The sequence below is a fragment of the Dipodomys spectabilis genome, unplaced genomic scaffold (genome assembly GCF_019054845.1).
Source record: "Dipodomys spectabilis isolate Male_0828 unplaced genomic scaffold, ASM1905484v1 ptg000231l, whole genome shotgun sequence".
Taxonomy (NCBI): domain Eukaryota; kingdom Metazoa; phylum Chordata; class Mammalia; order Rodentia; family Heteromyidae; genus Dipodomys; species Dipodomys spectabilis.
Window position 1 is genome coordinate 1,041,898 of NW_024870908.1, and position 25,140 is coordinate 1,067,037.

The following is a 25,140-nucleotide window of genomic DNA, read 5'->3' on the forward strand; positions in this document are numbered from 1 at the left end:
GAAATTGGATCTTGTTCTTTCTGACTACTTTTTGTTGATGTGTATGTTTGAAATCGCACCCATTATTCTCTGAGGGGAAAGGGAAAGAGATGGGTAATGAGAAAGTGTCTTCTGAAATCTTAGTCAGATGTCTGCTTTGCAGATTCTTGGCATGGGATCCAAGCGTTTGCTGACCCTCACCCACAGAGCCCAGGTGAAGCGCTTCACTCAGGACTTGCTAAAACTTCTCAAATCCCAGGCCAGCAAGCAAGTTGTCGTGAGAGAATTCTCTCAGGCTTATCACTGGTGAGTTGGAGGGAAGGAGAAAAGCAAGTGTTTTTAAAGCCTTTCTCTTCTCCCCAGTTTTCAGTAGCATGTAACTTCTCTAGTTAGCACTCATTTGGAAAATTGCAGTTGCAGCAGCAGTGCTACTCCTTTATCCTTTCTTCGTTCAAACCTAGGTGTTTCTCCAAGGACTGGGATGTCACAGAGTATGGTGTGTGTGAGTTGACTGACATCATAGCAGAGATTCCTGACACGGTCATCTGCTTGTCCCAGCAGGACAATGACACAGTGATTTGTATCCCCAAAAGAGGTGAGTGCCTTATATTCAGTGGTCATAAAATGGGGTGCTTTCCCCGTCCCGTGCCACAGTTGCTGGAAAGCGCAGCTCCAAAGTTGGTGCTTGGCTGTGCAGAGCTCCTGGGCACTGTGGAGCGTCTAGAAGAGAGCACACTGACATTTCTATAGAGTCTACAATGCCATCCCAGCCCATCTGAGGCTGTTTTTTTCCAGGGGAGAATGTTCGCAGAGCCATCACTTGTGTCTGCCATCTCAGCTCTGAGCTCGAGCTCATTGGGAGGAATGCTGGCTTTTTTGTTGTGGCATCTTAGTGGTTCCCAGTCTGGGGGATAGGGAAGCCCAGCAACTGTGGCTCTGCTGTCGCTGACCATGGTCCTGAACCTATGTTCTTCTGCTGCACATGTGGCTCAGGGTCATAGTGAGCCAGAGCTCAAGTCCAAAGTCCGTCTTTTTCCAGTTCTCACTTAAAAGTCAATAGAAACAAAAATGAAAACTAAGCTAAGCACTCTCTCCTCCTCTCCTTCCCTCCCCTCCGAAACTCATTTAACTGAAGACCACATGCATAAGTAAAATCCTGTAAATGACCAAAGTACAATTCCATGGGAACAACTTCTGGCTTACTTTATTAAGCACATAGATGTAAGGGTAACAGGGGTGTAGAAGGCAAAGATGGAGTTTTGTGAGCTGACAAAAGACTTCCTACACGGTGGGTAGATGAGGACTGGTTGAGGATTTGTCTCTGTGTTGTTAAGAGCGTACCCAGGACGAAATCGAGAGGACCAAGCAGTTCTCCAAGGATGTTGTGGATCTGCTGCGGCACCAGCCCCACTTCCGCATGCCCTTCAACAAGTTCATCCCCTCCTACCACCACCACTTCGGCCGGCAGTGCAAACTCGCCTACTATGGCTTTACCAAACTACTTGAACTTTTTGAAGCCATACCTGATATTTTACAAGTAAGTGAAGAGATGACAGTCCTGTTTGCACTGTCCTAAACATTACATCTTGTTTATCATTTTCGGAACCTGTTTACCTGGAAAGTAGGGAATTATTTAAGAGTCTGACGGCCTAAAGTAATCCTGCCAGAAAAGCTGTTAGGTTTTGGAGTTTTTAAGTACTAATGAAGGTAAATGTGCTGGTTTTTCTTCAATAAAGAATCAGCTCTTCAGCTGGATGTGGTGGTTCATACCTCCAATCCCAGGAAAACTTTTTGAGTTCAGCCTGGAAACATTGAGACCCTCCCAACCCATCTTTCCTTAAAAGAATTGTGTTCTTAGTGAGTACTGGAGAAAGGATGAGAGAGTTTTATGTCCTGAAATGGGTCTTTTCCTCAGGAGCCCTTATCAGATCCCTTCTGGGGTATGAGGCTGAGCCCGTGAGGAAGCATGGATGCTTAGCTGCTGGTTTTCTGAGTAGGCCCTGTTTCTTTTCTTTTTTCTTTGATATTGGTTGGGGGGGGGGGGAGGTTCTTTTTTTTTTTGGTCAGTCATGGGGCCTGGGCGCTGTCCCTGGTTTTGTTTTTTGAGGCAATGTCTCACTGTAACCTCAGCTGACCTTGAACTCTTGAAGCCCAGGCTGGCCTCAAGCAGTTGATCTTCCTCTGCCTCAGCCTCCTGAGTTCTAGGATTGTAGGTGTGTGCTCCACACATGCTGTGTGGAATCAGATCTCTACTCTTGATTTTATAAGTATATTTGATGCTTAAAGTGCTTTTAGAGTTCCTGTCTTAGAATACATATGACAGCCTTGACTATCTTTTTTTTTTCGGGGGGGGGGAGGGAGGGTCCGGTCATTGGGCCTAAACTCTGGGCCTGGGCACTGTCCCTCAGCTCTTCAGCTCAGGGCTAACGCTCCACCACTTGAGCCACAGTGCCACTTCCGGCTTTTTCTTTTTGTTTATGTGGTGCTAAGGAATCGAACCCAGGGCCTCATGCATGCAAGGCAAGCGCTCTACCACTGAGCCACCTTCCCAGCCCAGCCTTGACTATCTTCTGTGTGTATGAGTATGTGCATGTATGTAAACTTGGAGCTTCTCACTCTCTGCTTGGCCTTTTCCTGGGTGCTTTGCCACTCCAGATCAGCATTCTTACTGGCTTTTTTTTTTTTTTTTTTTTTGGTCAGTCATGGGGCTTGAATTCAGGGCCTGGGTGCTGTCCCTGAGCTTTTTCGCTCAAGGCTAGTGCTCTATCTACCATTTAGAGCCATAGCACCATCTCCCGTTTTTTTGGTGGTTAATTGGAGATAAAAATATCATTGCCTTTCCTGCCTGGCCTGGCTTTGAGCCTCGATCCTCAGATCTCAGCCTCCTGAGTAGCTAAGATTACACCCACTGACACCCAGCATTTTGCCAGCTGTTTGGATTTGTATGCTCAGGGCAGCCTGAGGTTCTCAGATCTCAGCCTCCTGAGTAGCTGGGGTTAAAGGTGTGAGCCCTCAGCACCTGGCTGTAAGCGTTTGTTTAGCAGTACTTTCAATTTGTGCAGTCATGTTGCCAAACGTTATCTCCATGCCTGTTAAACAACACTAACATACTTTACATCTGCATGCCCTTCACTTTGATGGACAATCATGATTCTCTATGTGTTTTCCAAGGTGTTAGAGTGTGGAGAAGAAAAGATCCTTACTTTGACGGAGGTGGAACGCTTCAAAGCTCTAGCTGCCCAGTTTGTTAAACTCCTGCGGTCCCAGAAAGATAACTGCCTTATGATGACAGACCTTCTTACAGAATATGCCAAAACGTTCGGGTATACGTTTCGTCTCCAAGACTATGATGTCAGTTCAGTTTCGGCTTTGACACAGAAGCTCTGCCATGTGGTCAAGGTAAACAGATTGCGCTTTCACAGACAAGTCCGTGGCCTAATGCTGATCTGCAGTGGGGTGTGCGATGTGCTTTAGCCTGCCTCTGTGTGCACCTTGGGCTGCTGGCTGTTGGTTCACAACCTGCTTGTATGTCACCAGTACATCATGAGGTACTAGGACGTGGCTTGCCTAGCACTTGGGAGTTGTGATCTCCCTTCTGTTAATTAATGGCCAGTGTGAACTGAGGCAGCCAGTCCCCTGTTATTCCAGGGTGCATGTACTCGTGTGTGTCAGTCTCAGTAGGCTCACCTGAATCCTTCCACACAAACCTTTGTCTCCAGGGCTCATGGGCACCGTAATCACATACCATCTCTCTCCAGATCCCGACTCACTTGGGAGTAGGTTTGGGAGCATGGCGTCACAACTGACTTGAGGGCTGGGAAACTATCAGAGGAGCACTTTCTCTTCTGCCCTGCCCTCTTCCCGCCCACCTGCCTTGAGGTGTAGGTAGAGCTGACATCACCAAGGACTAGGAAAAGGCACTGCCAGGGGAAGAGTGGGAAGAGGACACGGGACTGGACAGCATCTCCAGTAGAGAACTGTGGCTGTGTCCTGATGATCAGCTAGGGGGGGCAAGGCCTCACAGGAGTGGAGGAGCAGTCAGGAAGGAGGCTCCTAGTACCGAGGCAGGGACACAGCGGCAGCAGCAGCAGCAGCAGCCCTTGCCACAGAGTGGTGGCTCTGAGCCTGCTGGTGGTATCTGGTGTTGTTGGTTGGTATGAGGTGGAGATGGTACTGCTGGGAGGGGCTGAGGATTCCTCGTACGGAAAGGTGAGGAAGGCCTTGGGCCTTCCCGTAGCTTTCTGAAGGGAGCCAGTGGGAGGGCAGCAGCGGGAGGCTGGGATGAGGGAGGAAGGGGGATTCTGGGAGACCGTTTTCCAGTTGGAGAGACGGGAGCATGTTTGAGAGCCACAGAGAAGGACCTGTTGAGAGAGAGATGAGCACAGAGCAAGAGGTAGTGGAAGAAGCGATGGCTCTTAAAGAACTTTTCTGGGCCAGTGGGTGTCATCTGGCCTGCCTCTCCTTGCCATAGGAGGATTGGGAGAAGGGATGGGTGAGGAAGTGGAGCAGCTTCTTCCCATGGTTGCCTGAGATGAAGGCTTCGGCTTCTATCACTGTTGGTGTGGTGTCCCAAGGAAATGCAAAAACCCCCTCACTTCAGCTGAAGAGAGAAATTGGAACTATTTCTCTATGGTCTCATCAGACAAGAGTGAAATTAGCAGCATACGGCAGGCCCTCGGCTATCGCTCAAGAGCTCTGAAATGTGTGTGTCCTCATTCCCCCAGGTTGCTGACATTGAATCTGGCAAACAGATTCAGCTCATCAACCGGAAGTCTCTGCGGTCCCTCACCGCTCAGCTGCTGGTGTTGTTGATGTCTTGGGAAGGAGCCACCCATCTTTCTGTGGACGAGCTCAGGAGACATTATGAAACCACACAAGGCGCTCCTCTCAACCCCTGTGAATATGGGTTCATGACCCTGACCGAGCTGCTGAAGAGTCTGCCTTACTTGGTTGAGGTACGTGGAACCATCGCTGCGAAGCTGGGAGTTTCAGATGACCCATTGGTAGATCTGGGTGCCAAGAGGAAAGAGATCTTAGAGATGTGTGAGGCTGGTCACCTTTCAGATGACTCACCTGGGGAGTTTCTACCTTATTCTCTCTTTCGGACCAGGTTTTTACAAACGAGAAGACAGAAGAGTATGTGAAGCTCACGAGTCTGTATTTGTTTGCAAAGAACGTGCGGTCTCTGCTTCACACATATCACTACCAGCAGATCTGCCTTCACGACTTCGCCGTGGCCTATGCCAAGTATGTTGGGGAGACCCTGCAGCCCAAGACATACGGCTTCAGCAGCGTGGAAGAGCTCTTGGGAGCCATCCCGCAGGTGGGTGCTGCTCAGCTTCCAGGGAGCCGTGGGGCTGCTCCTGAACAGAGAAACAGGAGGCTGCAAGTGACAAAAGCAGCAGGCATCTTGAACCCATGCTTTGGAAATGTGCTGTTGGCATGAGATACGTTTAGTGTTTCTCACTGATTCTGTAAATATTTTATTAACTTCCTGTGTGCCAGGTTTATTCGGCCCAGGCCCTGCCCTCCAGGAGGTGTCGGATGGCACCACAGGCAGGGCACCTGGGTGACACGGTTGTGCAGCCATCACCCTGACCCCAAGCTCCTGGGCACAGGGGATTCCAGAATGGAGGCACCAGGGTGCAGATGAGTTCACAGTGGGAAAGGGGGAGGGAAGGGAGAGGGCAGCCTGAGCAGACCTGCCAGCTTCAACCCATGGAGGGCACAAGGGAGCAGTGTACCAGGCGGCCGATGGTACCGGAGGGACATGACAGCTACCAGGGTGGTAGGGCTGTGGTAGAGGCAGAATGCCGGCTTGGCCGTGGGCAAGGCCCTGGATTTGCTCCCCAGCACCATAGAAATTAAAGGGAAAACTAAAACCCATGTTGGAAGCCAGTGAGGGCTTCGCTCTGCCAGAAAGGCTCTGAGCCATGCTGCCGGGGGCAGCATAGCGAAGCACCGCAGTGCTGCTATCCACAGAACCAAGACAAGCAGGAGGAAAGGAGAGCTGGCTGGTGGTGGTCCTGGCCATTGCTGGGGTACCGGGGAGCATTTGGCAGAGGGGGGCTGACAGCGCCCCTGGATTAGGGAGAAGTCCCTAATCCAAACCATCTGAAATCCAGAACTTGAGAGGGCCAGTAGGGGAACCGATGCCTGAGCTCTGCGGGTGGGTCCCCGTGCGGAAGGGTTGCTCGCAACACCTTCCGGCCACGTGTGTAGAGGATTGTAAAGCATAATGAATGCCCTCATGTTTACATTTGGGCATTGTCCCCAAAATATCTCATTATGTCTATGCAAATATTTCCAAATCTAAGTCATTTCTGATCCCAGGCATTTCAGGCAAGGGATGAGGAGAGGAAGAACTGCTTGGAGCTGAGCTCGGGGACCGACTGACAGCCCATGTGGAGATCACTGGGAGCCCAGGACCATGCCTCTGCCTGCCCCTGCTGAGCCGGCAGACAGCAGTGTCTTCTTAAGTCCCAGATTCCACTTGAGCATTGAGCTCAGTTAGAGGGCCTCCGAGAATGCTGCTATAGATTGAGTTTAGTTCTGAAAGAAATGCTAAATTCTCACCTAAACTTCCTTAATTTATATCAGAGCTGGTGTTGGAAAGGTAGTCTCTGAAACAAAGAATAGTTTTGCCAGGTTGGGGCTGGGAAGGTAGCTCAGTGGTAGAGCACTTGGCTTGCATGCTCAAGGCTCTGGGTTCGATTCCTCAGCACCACATAAGCAAAAAGAAAAAAGCCGGAAGTGGCGCTATGGCTCAAGTGGTAGAGCGCTAGCCTTGAGCTGAAGAGCTGAGGGACAGTGCCCAGGCCCAGAGTTCAGGCCCCACGACCGGACCCAAAAAAAAAAAAAAGAATAGTTTTGCCAGGCACTGGCAGTTCATGCCTGTAATCCTTTCTACTCAAGAGAATGAGATCTGAGATCCTGGTTCAAAACCAGGGCAGGAAAATCTGTGAGACTCACCAGGACCAACACACACACACACACATTCATGCATGTGCAGAGTTTCAATCTATGTCTCATGATTTTTCTCAGTGGCTTAGCTGCTAGGGGGCAGGCTTGTGTCAGCTTCTTTCTGTTGTTGTTTTTTTTTTTTTTAAAGAAGGAGCATAGAAAAGTTGTTCTTGGTATGATTTTAGTTTCTAAATGCTAGTATGTGTACGGCAGTCACTTACGCTTCTCCACTACCTAACCAGTAGCATGTCTGTGTGCAGGTGGTGTGGATAAAAGGACATGGTCACAAGAGAATTGTAGCGCTAAAAAACGACATGAAGAGTAAGTAAACACCCCAGCCCTCCCCCTGGAACAGCGAGGTTCCCCTCCCGGCTTCTCACAGCACACCCCTTGTCTCTAGGCAGGCTGAGCTCACTCAGCCTCTCCCTCGCCGGTCACGAAAACCAGCAGACAGACAGCGAGCAAATCCTGGAGATGCCCAAACCACATCCAGTCCCAGAACAGCAGCCCGAAGCAGGTAGCAATGGTACGAGGAGAAACATGGGTTTAAAGTAAAGCTTGGGAAATGGCTTGGGACGTGGGTTGTGTGGAGGAAAGGAGGCTAGTCAGTCATCTCATTACTTAAATGTAATATTCATACGTTTTTCAAAGCAGTTTTGATGTTTGGCTAACGGCAAGCCTGTGAGCCGTGTGGAATGTCATTGCATAGCTACTGGCACAATCTCTAAAAGATACCGACACCCCTGCTGTTAGAGATGCTTGGTAAAATAGTAACTTTAGACTGTTTCAATATTAGCGTGGGGGATAGGTGTCTCCAAATTCAGCAATTAGATTAGCGAGGGATTTAGCGCCCAGGAGCAGAGGGAAGCCTCAAGATGACTGAGAGGAGATGCCACGGGAGAGGGAACCCTGCGGAGTTGGCTCTGTGGAACTCTGAAGGCAGGCCCAGGACTTTGCTGCGCGAGGGGAGCTAAGGAGTTTGATTGTGTAGTAATGGTGATCAGAGGTGGGGGGAAAGGGGCTCCTGCTTGAAGTGGAGGTGCCGTGGAAGAGTGGACAGAGAGGAAGAAGGGCAAGGCCTGGTCAAGAAGGCTTCGAGGAACCGCAGAAGTTGGGTCCAGGAATCCCTCTGTACCAGGACTTCCTGTGGCAAGACTTGACGGCAGTGCACTGGCTTCAGAGCACATTGAGTCCCATGGATGTTACATTGGCCCGGTTCTAAAGCAGATAAAAACCAGCTCTCTCAAATTGTATAGCAGCTTTCACTTTACAGAAGGACTTTGAATCTGTTGTTACAAGAATGTTTTCAGCTGGGCGCTGGTGGCTCATGCCTATAATCCTAGCTACTCAAGAGGTTGAGATCTGAGGATCGAGGTTCAAATCCAGCCTGGGCAGGAAAGTCTGTGAGACTCTTATCCCAAATTAACCACCAGAAAACTGGAAGTGGCACTGCTCAAGTGGTTGAGTGCTAGCCTTGAGCTGAAGAGCTGAGGGACAGCGCCCAGGCCGAGTTCAAGCCCCACAACCGAAAAAAGAAAAAAGAATGTTAACTCACAGGCTCTGTAGTGTATGCCTGTAATCTCAGGAGTCAGGAAGATCTCAAATTCAAGGCCAGCTTGAGCAGTTAGCAAGATCCAGTCTCAGAAAAAATATAAACAAAAAGGCTAGAGGTGTGGCCTAAATGGTAGAGCTCCTATGTACTATGCTGGAGACCCTGAGTTAGATCCCCAGCGCTGCTTAAAAACGAAACAAAATGGATATATGAAAACTGTCACTGGCATCTTCTTTTTTTTTTTTTTCTGTTGGTCGTGGGCCTTGAATTCTGGGCCTGAGTGCAGCGCCACATCTGGTGGTTTATTGGAGATCAGAGTTTCATGAACTTTCCTGCCCCGGCTGGCTTTGAACTGTGATCCTCAGATCTCAGCCTCCTGAGTAGGTAGGATGACAGGCGTGAGCCACCGGTGCCCAGCTGTCACTTGCATCTTACCTGGCTAAAGCACCTGCTGCCAGCCCTCGTCTTCCACAGCCTTCCCCTGGAGAGTCCAGCTCCCTCTTTCCTGCAGCTGAGGACCTAAGATCCCAGGTGGCATTTGTGAAGGCTGTCAGGGCCAAGGCCCCAGTCTCCTGGAAGCTTCAGCTCACTTAGTTCCTTTGTGTCCTGTCCCAAGGTCCTGTGTTTCCATGCTCAGAAAGTGACAGCAGAGCCCTTTCCCAGCTGTCCATCGCTGTAGGAAACCCCTGGCCTGTGGCGTGTTTGGGCAGGTGGGGGGGAGGGAGGGGAGGTGGTGGTTGTAAGAACTCAGTCATTCTGCCTACTCCATTCAAGGCTTAGAAAATCCCAGGCGCCAGCTGGACATGCACCCGTGCAGACTGAGGCTGGCCTTCTCTTGCAGCGTCCAGTGAGACGGAGCAGGAGCTTCTCCACCTGGCCAGCAGCTCCCCCGTGGACCTCCTGTGCGCGCCTGTCCCTTCGTGCCTGCCGTCCCCTCAGCTGAGACCAGACCCCGTGGTCCTGCAGCCCGCCGACCTCATTCAGTTTGAGGAGCACCCTCAAGAGCCTGCTGGTGGGTCATGCTCACACTGTTCTACTCCAGATGGCAAGTGCTTGGGGGGGGGGGGCACGGTGGGTAGGAGGGCTGTGGGAGGAGTTGAGGTCTCCCTGCCTTGCCCCCATCCCCAGGAAGGACTCAGCCAAAGCCTGTCTCCGGGCTGGGGGCCCCGGAGTTCTGGAGCTTCTGAAGCTGTGGATTCTGCCCTGTGACCTGAGGACAGGGAACTGGACACCAGTGCCAGCCTGGCGTGAGGTGCCACGCAGGCTGAGAGGCATGGCCATGAGTGACTCCCCCATCACAGGGCAGTGACAAAAGCATAGCTTGTATCTGTTGGAGCCAGAAAGCTCCCTGGTACTTGGCTAGGCAGTGGCAGAGCTAGGATTTGAACCCAAGGCATCTTGTCCTTGTGCAGTCCCTCCTGGCCTGTGAGGAGGTCCGGCTGCTGTGTAGCAGCTGTGTTGTCCCTCTCTAGCCTGCTTTGCTCAGCAACCCAGGGCTGCTGCGGGGCTCACACATCCTCAGGCTTCCCAGGCAGTTCCGACAGTTCGCTGGTGACCGGGGAAGACCTGAGCTGTTGGCCTGGGTAGGGCCTGGGAGGGGCAGGGTTCCAGCTGCCTTCTGGTGGGAGACCTGGCTGTGAGCATGCCCAGTGCATGACTCACATCGGTGGCAGGTTGACAGTAAGTAGCTTCTCCCTGGGTCTGGGCTTCTGTGTCTTCGGCGCACATGACTCCTGCCATGTGCATGTGATCCGAGCACTGCCCTCTGCCCTCTAGCTCCACAAGGCCTCTGGGACAGGAGCCCCTGCAGGTGCAGTGCCGGGCGTTTCCCAGGCCCTGCGTGTCGCTCGGGTGGTGAGCCCGTGGTCCTCAATGGACACTGCTTCAACCCAGTTCTCTCGCGGCCCTGGCCTCCGGCCATGCAGAGCTGCCTGGCTCTCAGGCCACTCATGGCTCAGGGAGGTCACCTGGGGCATGGGGTCCATAAGAACCGGACAGATGGACAGAAAATCCAAGTGGGGGTCTGGGGGTGTGGTTTATCAATATCCAACTTGAGTGACACACAATACTGACCATCAGCTATTTTGTTTAATATCTTTTGAGCCAAGTGTTGGTGGCTCACGCCTGCAATCCTAGCTACTCAGGAGGCTGAAATCTGAGGATCATGGTTCAAAACCAGCTGAGGCAACAAAATCTGCCAGAAATGGTGCTGTGGCTCAAGTGATAGAGTGCTATCCTTGAGAACAAAAAGCTCCGGGACAGCATCCAAACCATGAGTTCAAGCCCCAGGACCAGCACCAAAAAAATTTTTTTTTTTAATTTTGAAAGAATAGAAGTAGGGAACTGAAAATGAGGATGTCTTAGAACTGAGTGTTTGCTTTTCTATGTTTATAGAAATTATGATTTTAAACCAAGAAGAAAACATTGAAATCACAGTACCAGTCATGAAGGAAAAACTGCCCTGTGGTCCCAGCTCATTCTGCACCCCAGCCGCTACCCCGGTGCCCCCCGGCTCTTCCTTGGACGCCCCTGAGTCACAGCTAAACAAAGACCCTGTGGAAAGCCCAGCCAAAAAGCAGCCACCCAAAAACAAAGTCAAATTGGCAGCCAACTTCTCCTTAACCCCTGTCACCAAGCTGTAACTCCCAGCTGAAAGTAGAGTTAGGATGGGGAAAGGGTCTGATTCTGCACACACATGGGCTCAAAAGCGACCTTTTCTGTTTGCAGAGGGTGGGGGAGGCCCTCAGCGCGGCCTGCTTCCTCTCCTTCGCGCGCTCAGAGCGCAGCTGCGGCTGGCATTTCCCTTTTTCTTCTTTTCAATTATTTGAAAGAATTCCGGCATTTCTTAAAGAATTTCTTAAAGAATCCTTCCACCTATTTTACCAAATCTTTTGTAACTCCGATGGAATGCCGTGGTGTGGTGGCAGAAGAGGGCAGCGAGCCCGTAGCTAGCAGGAGATGGCCTGCAGTGAGCCTGCCCCCCCCCCCCCACGCCCCCCAACACCAGGGAGCCTGCATCGCATCCTGGCACTCTTCACCTAATGCACCGCGTGGCTCTGAGCAGTCTGTCCTGGGCACAAGGAGGGGGGAGGAGCAGATGTCTTCAGGGAGAGGAAGGTTCCTGGCGTCCTTACAGCTTTCCACGTGTGTGTGAGTGTCCATGTGTCCCTTGTTTTTAGTTAACTATGTCTGTAGTCAGTAAGTATGTGGCTTCATCACAGATTCTTTTAAGCATTTCCATCTTGGGGTTCTGTGTAGGAGCTTTCTAGAAAGTGGAGGGTGTTTTAAGCTTCCCTTCCGCACTCAGTTCCAGTGTGCTATGGATCAGGTTAAGGAGAAGGAGATAGTCTTGGTGTCATAGGTTGAAAGTCAGTGCGTGGATTACAGCACACATAACTGTGTGTGGAGAGGCGATGATAATGGAGAGTCTGATTTTCTAAACTATGCATTGAATGCATAAATCACAAATCAGAGCGGAGCGGTGAGCAGGATCCATACTGTGTCCACTAGGAAGAGACCGGAATGCTATCAATACAAGTTGAAGGCCAAGGTTGAGGAACTTAACCTTGTTGTTGTCATTTTCCAAGCTGGTTTGGGCAGCTGGGAAGCTCTCCGTGCGAAGACGTGCACGTCTGTCTGTTGGCTCCGCACCTTTTAATAGTGTGTCTGTTTTTACCCCCCGTTACTTCTCACCGTTGGAAGCACGTTTGAGTTTGGCGGTGTCTTGCTGTTGGCATGGGGGCACTGCCCTGTGTGGAGTGGCCTTCCTCTCTGGGTGCCTGAGGCGTCCACTCACCCCCGCCGGAGAACCTGGCATTTACAATGGGTTGTATTTGTCAGGCAAAGAAGGCGGGTCCGATCATAAAGCAGAAAGCACCTGTTGGCGCTAGGTCTTCCACTAGTAAGAATGGTTTCTTTGGGGAAAATGTTTGTGTATTTTTGTAATTTCTAGAAAGCCAGGAAATGGACTCTGATCTTGGAGCCAGCATTTTGATAAAATGCCACAAAATAAGGGCTGTAGGGAGATTTTTTTTTTTTTTTTTACAAGCTGGGTTTTTGTTCCCCAAATCTTTCCAATGAAGCCGGTGATTCTCAGTTCTCAGCCTGTAACCCCGATCAAGACGGAAGCCCGTGGGAGCACTGCCCGCGTGGCGGCCCTCCCTCAGCCGATCCTGACGAGGGCGGGCCGCGGGCGGCGCTGCAGACCCGGCGGCAGGGGCAGGAGGAAGCAGGCCCGCGGGGGAAGGGGGTGAAAGGCGCTTTGAGGCCGTGTGACAGAATCAGTGTGGAGAACGGGCATTGCCTTGCTCTGAGCCTTCCTAAGGAGGGGTTTGCACATCTGGACTTGAGGGTGGTTTGCTAGTGTGGGAATGAGTGTGGCCCATGTGTGCTGGGCGTCCCTGCTGCCCCCGGGGCTGCCCCCCAGGAGCAGGCTCTGGGGCGGCGCAGCAGCCGGCACTGCCTGGCATGGGAGTGTGTCCGTGCCGCTTGCCTGCTGGCATGGTGGGGGAGTGTGGGACAGAGCGCAGCCATCAGTTCCTGTTTTAAAGTGGGAGCTGGCGGCAGGAGCCGGCGTGGGTGGCCACACTCCCTTGTAGCCAGGCCACTCGCTGTCTTTATTTTTTTATCCAGAGGCTTAATTAAGTGCTAGGCGATGGTGTGTGGCTTTGGGACAGTGGGACGCAGGATCTCGGTGGAAAACTGCACCAGGTTAGACAGAAGTCATCCCCAGCCCCCTCTCCTCTCTCGCACTGTTTGTTGTGGATCAGGCTTGTGGGGGAATGAGATGTTTTTCTTAACCGTCTCTTTTGTTTGGACACCTTTTTTTTTTTTTAATTTTGTGGTTCAAGTGCTGTTTTGTGTGTTGGGACCAAACAGTTGTCAATAAACTTCACAAGCAAGCATCCCAGGAGTGCTGTCGTGTCTTCGCGGGGAGGGTCATGAGCCAGCCCCGTCGCCTCTCAGTCTGGGTACCCCCCAGCTTTGCCCCTCGTATAATGTAAGTGAGGGGGGGGGCAGAGGCCTTGGTGACTTGGCAGGTGTTTGCCATGTGGCCCAGGCCCTTGCTCCCCAGCCCTCCTCCAGCCTCTTCCCATGCGTGGGAAACTCGGTACCCACCCACCTGGCGTTCCAGGGAAGACCCGCGGAGTCCCAGGCTCTCCCAGCCTTTCCAACAGGCTGCTCTGGGATAGCCTTGTGCAGATTCAGCCAGTGGTAAAAGCCTCCTTCCCTTCCCCCGCATCCACCCCGTGCAAGGATATGGAAGGGTCCGGAAGAGACCAGCAAATTGCCTCTCGGTAAAGTACAATGCTTCCTTCTTGATTCTTGGTTGTTTTGGGGAGGGGGGGGGGGGAACTATAGGTCTTGTTCTTTCACCCAGGCTGACTTTGAACTCCTGATCCTTCTGTCTCTAGATGCCTCCTGCTTACAGATCTGGACCGCTATGTACAGTGAAGTGTGATTCTTTTCTTTTTTAAGTCTGATAGTACAAGCTTCTAAAGCTTTTTGGCAACCCTCTCAAAACTCCTTTCACAGTCTCAAAGTTGTATAGAAAGAGCCGAGCTGCCCCCATGCTCTGCAGAGTGGGCTAAGGAGGTGGTATGGGTGGTTTTCCCACTGCCACCTCCACCTCCGCCTTCCCTTAGTCTCATCCCCGAAGTGTCCTTCCTCAGTGCCTCCTGGACCCCAGACTGGGAGGCCCCTCACCTCCACAGCCTTCGCCGATGGCTCCCACAGTGGGATTTGGAAAACGTGCCCATGGTGTGTCGGTACAGAATAGGGGTGGAGGAAGGGTGAAGCATCACACTACACACTACACTGCTCATTGGTACTCGGCGCCGTCTCCCTCCCCCGAGACCCTGCTGGGCGGAAGCCAGGAGCCTTGGAGCCCTTGTGCTTGACAGGCAAGGGCTCTACCACTCCAGCCATGCCCCCAATAGGGTTCTGGTTTTTGCCAAGGCTGACCCGAACTATGATTCCCCTACTTAATGCTTCCCCAGTAGTTGGGATGACAGGTGTGTACCACCAGCTTTTTATTGGTTGAGGTGGAGTCTTGGGCTGGCCTTGAACCAAGATCCTTTGAATCCCAGTCTCCCAAGCGCCTGGGATTATAGGTACGAGCCACCATGTCCAGCTTCGCTTTGTGTGTGTGTGTGTGTGTGTGTGTGTGTGTGTGTGTCCTTCAGCTTTTTTTTTTTTTTTGCTCAAGGCCATAGCTCTACTTTTCCATTTTTTTGTGTGTGTGGTTTATCCAAAATGAGAGTATCATGGATTTTCTTGCCCGGGCTAGCTGCGAACCTCAATCCAAAGGAAAAACACCAGGAAGTGGCACTGTGGCTCAAATGGTGGAGCGCTTGCCTTGAGCTCAAGAGCCCAGGGACGGTGCCCAGGCCCAGAGTTCAAGACCCACAACCAACCCAACCAAAAAACAAAAAATATACCAAACTATCAGGTCTCTAATTGGAGGAATAATGAGTGTTTAAAAAAAAAAAAGCCTTCATACTTTCTTTACTTTTAAAATGATTTTACTATGTACATGAGTTACTTCCATAATCAAGAAAAAAGTAAAAACTTTTAAAATGCTCTGCATGTGGTTTCCATTTTTATTTTTCTCTGAGGAATGGTGACACGTCAGCAACTCTTTAGGCTTAACTACTTAGGCTGGTCATGACACACACACACACACACACGCACGCACGCACACGCATACACAGACACACACAGGTCACATGGCTGTGCCAGGCTGGTGGCAGCAAATGTACATCAAGTTACACAGGTGGGATTGTTAGGCTGGTTCAAATATACCACCGAACGATGGGACCTGTTGGGTCAGGCTGCCTCTCCCCACGTGTCATTCTTTCTGGAGGTCTGTGTGTTGGACTGGTTGGGTAAAGAATGTTCTAGGTCCTCTTTCTTGTCTGCCCTGGCCTTGGAGCCTTCAGCTCTCTTCTATCTCATCCAAGCACTGGATCTGCTTTTGTCCAGGCTGCCCACCTCCATACCACGAGATCAGACGTGGCAAGCAAAGGAAGAGTCCAAGAGTGCCATGGGGCACCCCCTCTACCCCCTTGCCTTGAGCCGCACCCAGACACAGCACAGGGGGGAAACCTGGGGTGTGACTACAACTCTACGCACAAGCTCAGCGCTTATGGACAAGGCCGTGGCTCTCCCAGAATGCCATTCACTGGGATGCACAGACTGAAGAGCCCTCGGGGCACAGTCCCTGGGAAAGGAGGGGAGTAGGGGGCAGAGCCTGTGCCCATTTAGGACCAGCCTGACAGCAGAGCTGGGGGTGGGGGTCGGGGTAGGAAACGTGTGCAACATGGTGCTAGATTATTGAAAGTCACGACTATACAGACCTGGGGAGCCGGCCTCCCTCCCAGTCCATTCGCACGTTAGGTTAGATACAGCTAGAGAGGAGTGGAGATACACTGGAGGAAGGACCCTTTCTGGAGGCCGGATAAACGCTGAGACAGACTGCTGGGTTGGGCATGCTCTGGGGGTGGAGGGGGGGGCCATGCACGGTGAGGGGCTCCCTATGGTACACTCTGTACAGGCCGGCCAGGCCCGCCTGCCATGCCCATAGCCTCTGGCCGCGGGCACGCTTGCCCTCAACCCTTTCTGCCTTGGAGAGTTCTTGGGCCCCAGTGAAATGGAGGCCATGATGACAAGAGAGTAGAAGGGGGTCCCCATGGCCCCAGGGGCAAACCCCCACCCCTGCGTGTGGGGGGGCAGTTACATGATATTACACTGGGTGGTCCCACAGCAGTCCTTGATGAGTGCCAACCCTGTCTTGGCCACGGTGGGTTTGCTAGGTGGGGGCTCTGCTTTCTTCTCTGCCCGGGAGCCTGCAGCAAGGAAAGAGGAGAGGTGAAGTGAGGGGAGAAAACCCTGACCATCCGCAGCCCAACCCCAACCCAGCCTCTGGCCAGTCCTTGTGGAGGTGGTGTGGAGAGCTGTGCGCATTGTTTCGTGGTCCCTGCGGCTCCCACTTCCCTCTGGCTTTCGGTTCCTGGTTCCCTACGGTCCGTTCAGCACTGCTGCTGTGCTTTTTCGCAAGCCTAGCATGGGGCCTGGCATTCAAGAAGTGATCAGTGAATGACAAACGGGAAATTTGGTTCAAGTTCCTTCAGTTTAAGGAAGCCATCGTACCTTTCAATTCTAGAACATACTTCCATGTTACCTTCCTAGAAATTTGTGCCTCTCCTTCTCTGTTTTCTCTCCTGGAATGCCCTTTGTCATTCTGTCCTCTGCTCCTTTCCACCTCCTGTTTGTGCTGCCTTGGGGGCGAATTTCCTCAAGTCTGCCTTCCAGTTTATAAATTATGATTTACAAATTGCCAATTTAGAATGCCAGTTTCTAATTTGTAAATCACTGTATCTCCGTGTTTGTGTATTTACTTACTTTTTTAAAATTTTTTATTTTGTGTTGGCACCAGGCCTTGAGCTCAGAGGGGTCTTGCACTCTTGATTGGCTTTTTCACTGAATGGCTGGTGCTCTACCACTTGAACTATACCTCCAGTTCTAATATTTTGCTGGTTAATTGGAGATGAGTCTCATGGACTTTGCTGACCAAGCTGGCTTTGAACTATGATCTTCAGATCTCAGCCCTCTGCATCACTAAGTTTACAGGTATAAGCCACCAGCATGCAGCTTTAATTTGTTTTTATAATATTTCTTTTCTTCTTAGTGCTGTTGAAGTTCTCACTCAAGATCTTGTGCTTCCTAAGTAAACATTCCACCACCTTAACCACACTTCAGTACCTATTTTGTTGATTCATATATTCAATATTGACTGGCTGATTTAGCAGTAGTGGAGTGAGGATTCAGAGCCTTACGTTTACTGTGACTCTGTATTTAATCCATTGCGTTTTTAATTCATTAGCAATCATGTTTTCACGAGGCTAACTTTTTGCAGTTTTATTCATTCTTTTTCCACATCCTCGTATTTCATTTTGTTTTTGATTTCTTCTGTCTTTAATATTTCAAATATATTTACGATCTCTTTAAGATAGTCTAAGGTGAGTGCTTGAACGGTCATTCTCTTCGTTATATTTACCAAGTCCGCTCATTGGCTCAATTCTTCGTGGGTTGTTTTTGTTTTGTTTTTTTTTTAATTTTAGTGCGATCTCATCTTCATGGGGGTTGTTCTGGCTCATCTTCACGGGAGGCTGGGACCGTCTGATGCAAAAGCAGTTCCATTACCACGTCAACATTCTCATAGATGCTGAGGGCCCCTGGAGAAAGGGTTTGAATTTGTACCACTTCCCAAACATATTTCACACGAAATGCTTCTGCTCTGGGTGTGTCATAACTCTTAACGTCCTGAGAGAGGTACTTCCGGCTCTTGGAGATTCCAGCCCTTGTAAGAGGCCAGAGCTCCCAAAATCTCAATGGCTACCGATCACACACCAAGCCCTGTGATTGCCAGGACCAGCTACATAGATTGGGGGGTTCAGAGCAGAATAAAAAATCAGAGTCTCTATTTCAAGCATTAAAGAATTTCAGTGGGCACCAGGGGCTCATTCCTGTAATCCTAGTGACTCAACAGGCTGAGATCTGAGGATCACGGTTGAAAGCCAGCCCAGGCAGAAAAGTCCAAGAGACTGTCTCCAATTAATGACAAAAAAAAAAAAAGCCAGAAGTAAAGCTGCTCAAGTGGTAGAGTGCTTGCCTTGCGCACAAAAGCTCAGAGTCAGAGTGCCTAAGTTCAAGCCCTAAGGATCAGAAGAAAAGAAAAGAAATGAAAATTTTCAAGGTAGCAATGAACTAAGCATGGAGTCCTTCTCCGATGAGCTGGGTTAAATGGCACGGGCTACAGGCCTGTGAACTTGCCTCCCATGCAGCCAGCCCTGCTCAGGTCTGATCTCTAGGAAGTGTTTGGTGCCGGCCCTCTGCCTCTAGCAGGCATCTGCTTGAAATCTCCTTTTCCCTTTTATGGGACAGTAGGAAATACGGTGAACTCACTGGCTGGAGATTTGGTTACTTTGTCTAGAGGTTTTAACTTGATTCTCAGGAAATCTGCCATTTCTTTGTCTTCTTCTTGCTCTCTGGAAAGGCAGGGGTGCAGAAGAGAAGAGAAAAGTACAGTCAGCAAAGAAAAAAATAACTAGAAACCAGTGAAGTGAGGCTATCACAGGCCACAAAACCCAAGGATGGGGCTTTTGTGAGGAGTGCTTAGTCCTGTTCTAAAGCAGAGATCTATCAACAACAGGTAAAAAAGCCAACCCAGCTCTACAGGGACAGTCCAGGACAGAAGCAGGGACTGTCTAGAACTCAGCTTCCCTGATGGAAGTTCAGTGAACTGTGTACCTTTCAAGCCACACATCACCTGAGCTCCTCCGATGTGTGGCAGGTCTCAGAAAACAAGAGCTGAAGTCATCTCAGCTCTTCAAGGCCGCCAGGAATTAACTAGGTGGGCCCAGCCCAGCTGATGTAGACAAAGCTCATTCCAGGGGCCTTGGAGAGACACTTCCAAGATCACAGGGGAAAACAAGAGGAAGCTGTACTCTGCCAGGAGAGAGCTTTTGGTGGAGATGAAACCATTCAGGAATGGTTGTTCAGAGCTGAACCCAGGCCCTGCCTTCTCTGAGGCCTATAGCTTCACCCTGGCTCCAGGGCCTGGGGCAGTCCATCTAGATCAAGGGGGATGGGTGCAAATACATCAGAGCCACGAACGTGAAGAATGGAAAGAACAAGGTAGGAAATGGAGAAGGCAGCCAGTCAGCACAGAGGGGTGGAGTCTTTAGAGACCACAGGAGAGGTGTGGCACAGTGGGAAGATGTGGGGCGCTCTGCCATGGATTCTGTGATGGAACTCCCCACCGGGCACCTCCTTAAGTAGTGCTCAGCCAAGACACCCAGGCCTTTGCAGGACTTTCTGAATATGAAGCGGATCCTCCGGTCAGAAGGCTAGGATCTGTTTGGTTTCTGTGTCCGGGGAGTGATGACAGAGGCTAGGCTTGTCAAGCAGGGCTGAGTCCCAGGAGTGCTGCTGAGAGTCTCAGGTGATGATGGGATTGGAGGACAGGCGGAAGGGTGGAGTTAGGCAGCCATTCTGGGACCATGCGGCCCACTCACCTTAACCGTTCTACCTCTGCGTCGTCCACCAAGAAATCTCTCTTCTGGACCAGTTTATGGATCTTCTGAATAAGCTCATCCTCTCTCTGCTTCTGTAGCTTGGTCTTTTCTTTTTCTGAGGTGAAGAAAAACATTGTTAAAGACAGGTAAAATAATTGAAGCCGGGTGCCAGTGGCTCACACCTGTCATCCTAGCTACTTAGGAGGCTGAGATCTGAGGATCGTGGTTCAAAGCCAGCCAGGGAAGATTCCTCCTTGAGACTCTTTATCTCCAATTAGCCACCAGAAAACCTGAAGTGGAGCTGTGGCTCAAAGTGGTAGAATGCTTGAGTGAAAAGAAACCTCAGGGAGAGCACCCAAGCCGTGAGTTCAAGCCCCACAACCAACAAAAAAGAAAGAAGGAAAAGGAGGGGAGGAAGGGAGGGAAAAGAAAAAAGAAAACAAAGAATGAGAAAGACAGAGAAATGGAAACAATGGGCAAGAGAGAAAGCGAGAGAGAGAGAGAGAGAGAGAGAGAGAGAGAGAGAGAGAGTTGAGTATCAGGTATGGTAACACATGCCTATAATCCTAGTACTTGGGAGGCTGAGGCAGGAGGATTGCAAGGTCCAGTCCAGCCTGGGATACATAAGTTAAGACTATCCCAAAACAAAACAAAAAGAAATCATTGGAAGTCTTCTAGACCTGGGGGCTGGGGGGGGGGGGGGGGGCGGGGAGCAGTATAAGCAGAGCAGGTGAGGAGCCTGGAGCAGGTGTTAACATTGGGTAAAGTCATTACCTGGGATGGCGACCAAGTTCTGCAGCTCCTGCTTCAAGTCCATGATGTCTTTGCACAGCTGGATGTCATCCATCCTGGGGGGATACAGGACACCACGCAACCGCAGGTTAAAAGACACAGCACACACACCCAGCACCTCCCTGCTTTAAGAACAGAGGCTCAGTGGGAGCAGGCCCGCCCTTGTTAATAAAGGCCAGTGCCTGCTGTGTGGGGCCGCTGGCTGGACTGAGCTTCCCCTGGGTAACTGCAGGAGGACCCTGCTGGATCAGTCTGTGTGAATGTTTCCACTGGAAGCTGCACCTGCCAGCCTCACGAAAGCACCACTGTGGCAGCCAGGACAGAAGGGGACCATGACACCATAGTGTCACCAAACCATCCCTGCAGAGGACTGGATGCAGGATGTCCTGAAGATGACCTCCACATCGACTGGACATACAGAGCCCACACCTCTCCCAGAGGTTTCAGAAAAATCACCGACACCATAGGAACGCTGTGTAAACAGATGTTATATCCCGTCATGCAGGAGAGAATGACACGATGCGAAAGTCTGGACGTGGGCAGTATAGACACAATTGCTGTGTGTGTGTGTGTGTGTGTGTGTGTGTGTGTGTGTGTGTGTGTGCTGGTCCTGATGCTTGGACTCAGGCCCTGGCCACTGTCCCTGAGCTTTTTTTTTTTTTTTTTCTTTTTGCTCAAAATTGGTGTTCTACCACTTGAACCACAGCTCTCCACTTCCAACTTGTTGGTGGTTGACTAGTGTACGTGGTCTTTTTCTGCCCCAGGCTGGCTTTACATCACTGATCCTCAGATCTCAGCCTCCTGAGTAGCTAGAATGACAGATGGGAGCCATGGTACCCAGCTTACACAGAGTTTGGTTTTTCTCGTCCTCTCCCTCCCTCCTTGCCTCCCCTCCCCCACCCCCACCCCCCCGAATCTGTGGCCCTTGGTTGGTTTTTAAATTCTGTGGGTGTGGGTGTGGTTTTTAAATCCTGGGACATGGAAGGCGGGCTGTGCTTCAGGGCCTCTGAGGAGGAGATGGCGTGTGTCCTTTTGGTGATCCATCCTATTCTGCTTCTGAAAATGATCTGGGGAAGCCAAAGGGGAGCATTAAAATTCTCATTTTCCCAGGGTGGTGACAGGTGACAGGGCTGAGCTGGTCCACACTGCTTGCGAGAGCAGGCCCATGATGAGATTCAGCCCTGCCATGTGAAGTGCACCTGTGTATTTCACCTGTCTCTTCCCCTCTCCCCCCTTCCCACCCCCCAAACACACATACACACTCTTCAGCATCTTCATCCGCAGCCTGGTTGGCTGGCTTCTTTGTGGGTGGAGCCTGTGCCCGTGGCAGCTCCACCCTCCCCGCAGCTTTCCAGCAGGAACTTCTGGCTTCAACCTATAATCTCTAGCTGCCAGAGACTCGCCAGTCATTAATCAAGCTCTACCCCGGAACATCCTAGCAGGTGGCAGCTGCTACGAATGAGCCAGGCTTGCCCAGAGGGGCACAGACTGTTCCTGTGGGTTTCTTTAGCAATCGTTCAACTGGAGACCTTCCAGAATCCTCCACAAGTAACTCAGAGATGGAGCTCCATTCGTGGTCCCTTGGTCTCCGAGGACAATAGGAGTTATATTTGGTTGCTGCACCAGCGTGGATTGTGTGTGGGGGTGTCGAGTGGGTAGATTCCAGGCAGGCTGATAAATCCTGTAGGGCTCAGATAGTGACCCTGGCCAAAAATAAGCCCTGCTCAAGTTCAGAAATGTTGGGTTTCAACTCAAAGCCTTTCTTGATAATTATGGGAGGATGAGAGAGGAGAAACAAGGATACAAGTCTGGGATGTGGAGAAGAGGAGGAAGGGATGTCTAAGCTTGGGGATGGAACACTGGTTTGGGGTATGTAGGTCCCCAGCTCAAGTCAGATGACCTTAGGCAGGTCATTTGTCTCTCTGGACCTCTGTGGCCTCATGCATGAAAAGTGGGGGTTCACTGACACCCCCCCCCCGCCAAAGACCTCCCTCTGCCAGCAGAAAGGCCATAACCTGCTTCTACCCACCCAGATGGGAGCGAGTTCTCAGTTCTGTTCTTCATATTGACTGGCTGCCATCTAGTTCTAAGCTACATTTGTGTGTGTGTGTGTGTGTGTGTGTGTCTGTGTGTGTGTGTGTGTGTGTGTGTGTGTGTGTGTGTGTGTGTGGTGCTGGGGGTTGAACTCAGGACCTTATGCTTACAAAACAAGACAGCTCTACCCCTGAGCTACATCCCTGGCCATTTGCTGGGCTGTCAGTGACTTACATAAGTGCCTTCCAGGCTTGGCCTAGGTGCTAACACAGCTGAAAAGGAACCAAGGGTATTTTCACTTAAGTCACACCTAGAGCTAACCCTAGTGTCACAGAATGAGCCACCTTTCTCCTGCTAAGGTGAAGGAATGGATGCATTTGCTCAGCTTTTGCTGACTTTCTGAGCTCACAGGCAGGTGCTGTAAGCTGAGATGTCTCCTCTGAGCTCACAGGCAGGTGCTGTAAGCTGAGATGTCTCCAGGAGCCCCTGGACGCAGTCATTTCTCAGCATCAAGCTGGAGACTCGGAGGCCGGAAGTGAGCAAGCCAGGAGGCTGGACCCTCTCTGACTCTCATTTATTATCTCTGTGTTCACCTCTATCAGTGTCAATCACGGATGTGGATCTTGAACTCAGGGCCTGGGCACTGTCCCTGAGATTTTTTACTCAAGGAAAGTGCTCTATCAGACAGGAAATTCCATGAGATTCTTGTTTCCAGTTAACCACCAAAAAAGCCAAAAGTGGAGCTGTGGCTTAAGGGGTGGAGCTCCAGACTTGAGCAAAAAAAAGCTCAGGGACAGCACCCAGGCCTTGAGTTCAAGCCCCAGGACAGCACCAAAAAAGAAAGAAGAAAGGAAAAAGGAAAGGAGAAAGGAAGGAAGGAAGGGAGGGAGGGAGGGAGGGAGGAAGGAAGGAAGGAAGGAAGGAAGGAAGGAAGGAAGGAAGGAAAGGAGGGAGGAAGGGAGGGAGGAAGGAAGGAAGGAAGGAAGGAAGGGAGGGAGGAAGGAAGGAAGGAAAAAGAGAGAGACAGAAAAGAAGCAAGCAAGTGAGCCCAGTTAGGAAAATAATGATCCACTTTTGCAAACTGCATATACATTGAGAATAGAAGAATCTATTCCAAATATTGCAATGGTTGTGTTGAAGGAATGTTTAATTCCTTTATTTGTTTTCATGTGTTTTTCATTTCCATTTTTATACTAAGCCTGTATCATGATTTTAGTTTTACTTTTCTTTTTTTTAAATAAAAAAAAGTTATTTAGCCGGGCGCTGGTGGCTCACACCTGTCATCCTAGCTACTCAGGAGGCTGAGATCTGAGGATTGCAGTTCAAAGCCAGCCCAGGCAGAAGAGTCCCTGTGAGACTCTGATCTCCAATTAACCACTCAAAAACTGGAAGTAGCACTGTGGCTCAAGTGCTAGATTGCTAACCTTGAGTACAAAGAAGCACCCAGGCCCTGAGTTCGAGACCCACACTGACCCCTCCCCCCCCCAAAAAAAGCCCAGAGCCTCTTGGATGCTAAGCACACACAGTCCCATTGAGTTACAGCTCTAGTTTTTATCTGGGTTTTTATTTATTTATTTGGTCTTTTCTTTTCTGGTACTGGGGTTCGAACCTAGGATGTTGTATTTAGTAGACAAGCGCTTTGTCACTGAGCTGCATTCCAGCCCTTTATTTTATCTTGTGTTTTGAGACCGAGTTTCACTGTGTAGCCAAGTCTGGCCTTGAACTCATGATCCTCTTGCCTCTGTCTCCTAAGTGCTGGGGTGATAGTCAGGTGCCATCATACTGGGCCTCTCTGGATGATTTTTAATGACCTAATCTACTCCTTTCTCTGAGGTCCAGCATGGCCAGTCTTGGGGGGGCCAAGGCCCCAGCCGCTGCCCCTCTGCACCATGTCATCTGAGCCTCATCTCTAGTTATGGAGCCTGGAGTTCAGCGACATGTTTCTCCAAGTCATTGCCCAACTCCTCCCCCCCACATTGGAGCACTCTTTTTTTTTTTTTTTTTTTTGGTCGGTCGTGGGGCTTGAACTCTGGGCCTGGGCGCTGTCCTTCAGCTCTTCAGCTCAAGGCGAGCGCTCTACCACTTGAGCTACAGCGCCACTTCCGGTTTTCTGGTGGTTTATTGGAGATAGGAGTCTCACGGTCTCTCCTGCCCGGGCTGGCTTTGAACCGTGATCCTCAGATCTCAGCCTCCTGAGTAGCTAGGATGACAGGCGTGAGCCACCAGCGCCCGGCTAATTGGAGCACTCTTGTCTCCTGCTACTTCCTTGAACCCAGCCCAGGACCTCCTTCTGGAAGCTTCCTGGTGCTCCCAGGCTACCTCAGTACCCCTCTAATGACTGCCTCACCATTTGGCTCTCTCCCTAAGCAGACTGAGCCCCCACCACCACCCCCGTTAAGGGACTGTGGCTTGTCTGTGGTGATGACCGCCCCTGGTAGTCAGTCTGTGCCGGTGGGGGCAGACAGGCAGGCAGGCAGGGGATGCAGAGTCCCGGGTTTCCTGGAAACAAGGCCTAGAGACCCCAAGTGCAGGTGGAAAATTTTCAGATCTCATGAGAGACACTCCAAGGGGACAATAGCATCATCAAAGCAGTGAGTCACCCACGGAGAAATCCAATTAGACATCCTGCTTAGCATTCTCCCATCGACACCGCTGCTATTCTGAGCTGCTTCTATGTGTTCAATTGACTGTCACCTGCCTAGTGCCCAGGCTGGGCCCTTCGCTTCTGCTGATACCAGCAAC

At 50.9% G+C, this 25,140-nt stretch overlaps 2 protein-coding genes across 6 annotated transcripts in view; one reads left to right on the plus strand and one right to left on the minus strand.

The window, feature by feature from the left end:
- Window positions 1–13,398, plus strand: part of Marf1 (meiosis regulator and mRNA stability factor 1) — a 35,871-nt gene extending 22,473 nt beyond the window's left edge. For 3 of the 5 annotated variants that reach the window (XM_042698205.1, XM_042698208.1, XM_042698206.1), the window contains exons 18-27: window positions 143–285; window positions 441–574; window positions 1,314–1,516; window positions 3,151–3,378; window positions 4,704–4,934; window positions 5,090–5,302; window positions 7,203–7,263; window positions 7,343–7,468; window positions 9,336–9,506; window positions 10,889–13,398. In XM_042698205.1, coding sequence (XP_042554139.1) covers window positions 143–285; window positions 441–574; window positions 1,314–1,516; window positions 3,151–3,378; window positions 4,704–4,934; window positions 5,090–5,302; window positions 7,203–7,263; window positions 7,343–7,468; window positions 9,336–9,506; window positions 10,889–11,136 — 1,758 coding nt within the window. In that variant the 3' untranslated portion in view covers window positions 11,137–13,398. The remainder of the gene's footprint in view (window positions 1–142; window positions 286–440; window positions 575–1,313; window positions 1,517–3,150; window positions 3,379–4,703; window positions 4,935–5,089; window positions 5,303–7,202; window positions 7,264–7,342; window positions 7,469–9,335; window positions 9,507–10,888) is intronic. The other 2 variants (XM_042698209.1, XM_042698210.1) reach the window with 1 other exon arrangement.
- Window positions 13,399–16,228: 2,830 nt separating this feature from the next.
- The window catches only part of Bmerb1 (bMERB domain containing 1), a 42,403-nt gene continuing 33,491 nt past the window's right edge, over window positions 16,229–25,140 (minus strand). The window contains exons 3-6 of the mRNA XM_042698469.1: window positions 20,347–20,420; window positions 19,573–19,687; window positions 18,461–18,543; window positions 16,229–16,341 (exon numbers count right to left, since the gene is read on the minus strand). Of these exons, the coding sequence (XP_042554403.1) occupies window positions 16,229–16,341; window positions 18,461–18,543; window positions 19,573–19,687; window positions 20,347–20,420 (385 nt within the window). The remainder of the gene's footprint in view (window positions 16,342–18,460; window positions 18,544–19,572; window positions 19,688–20,346; window positions 20,421–25,140) is intronic.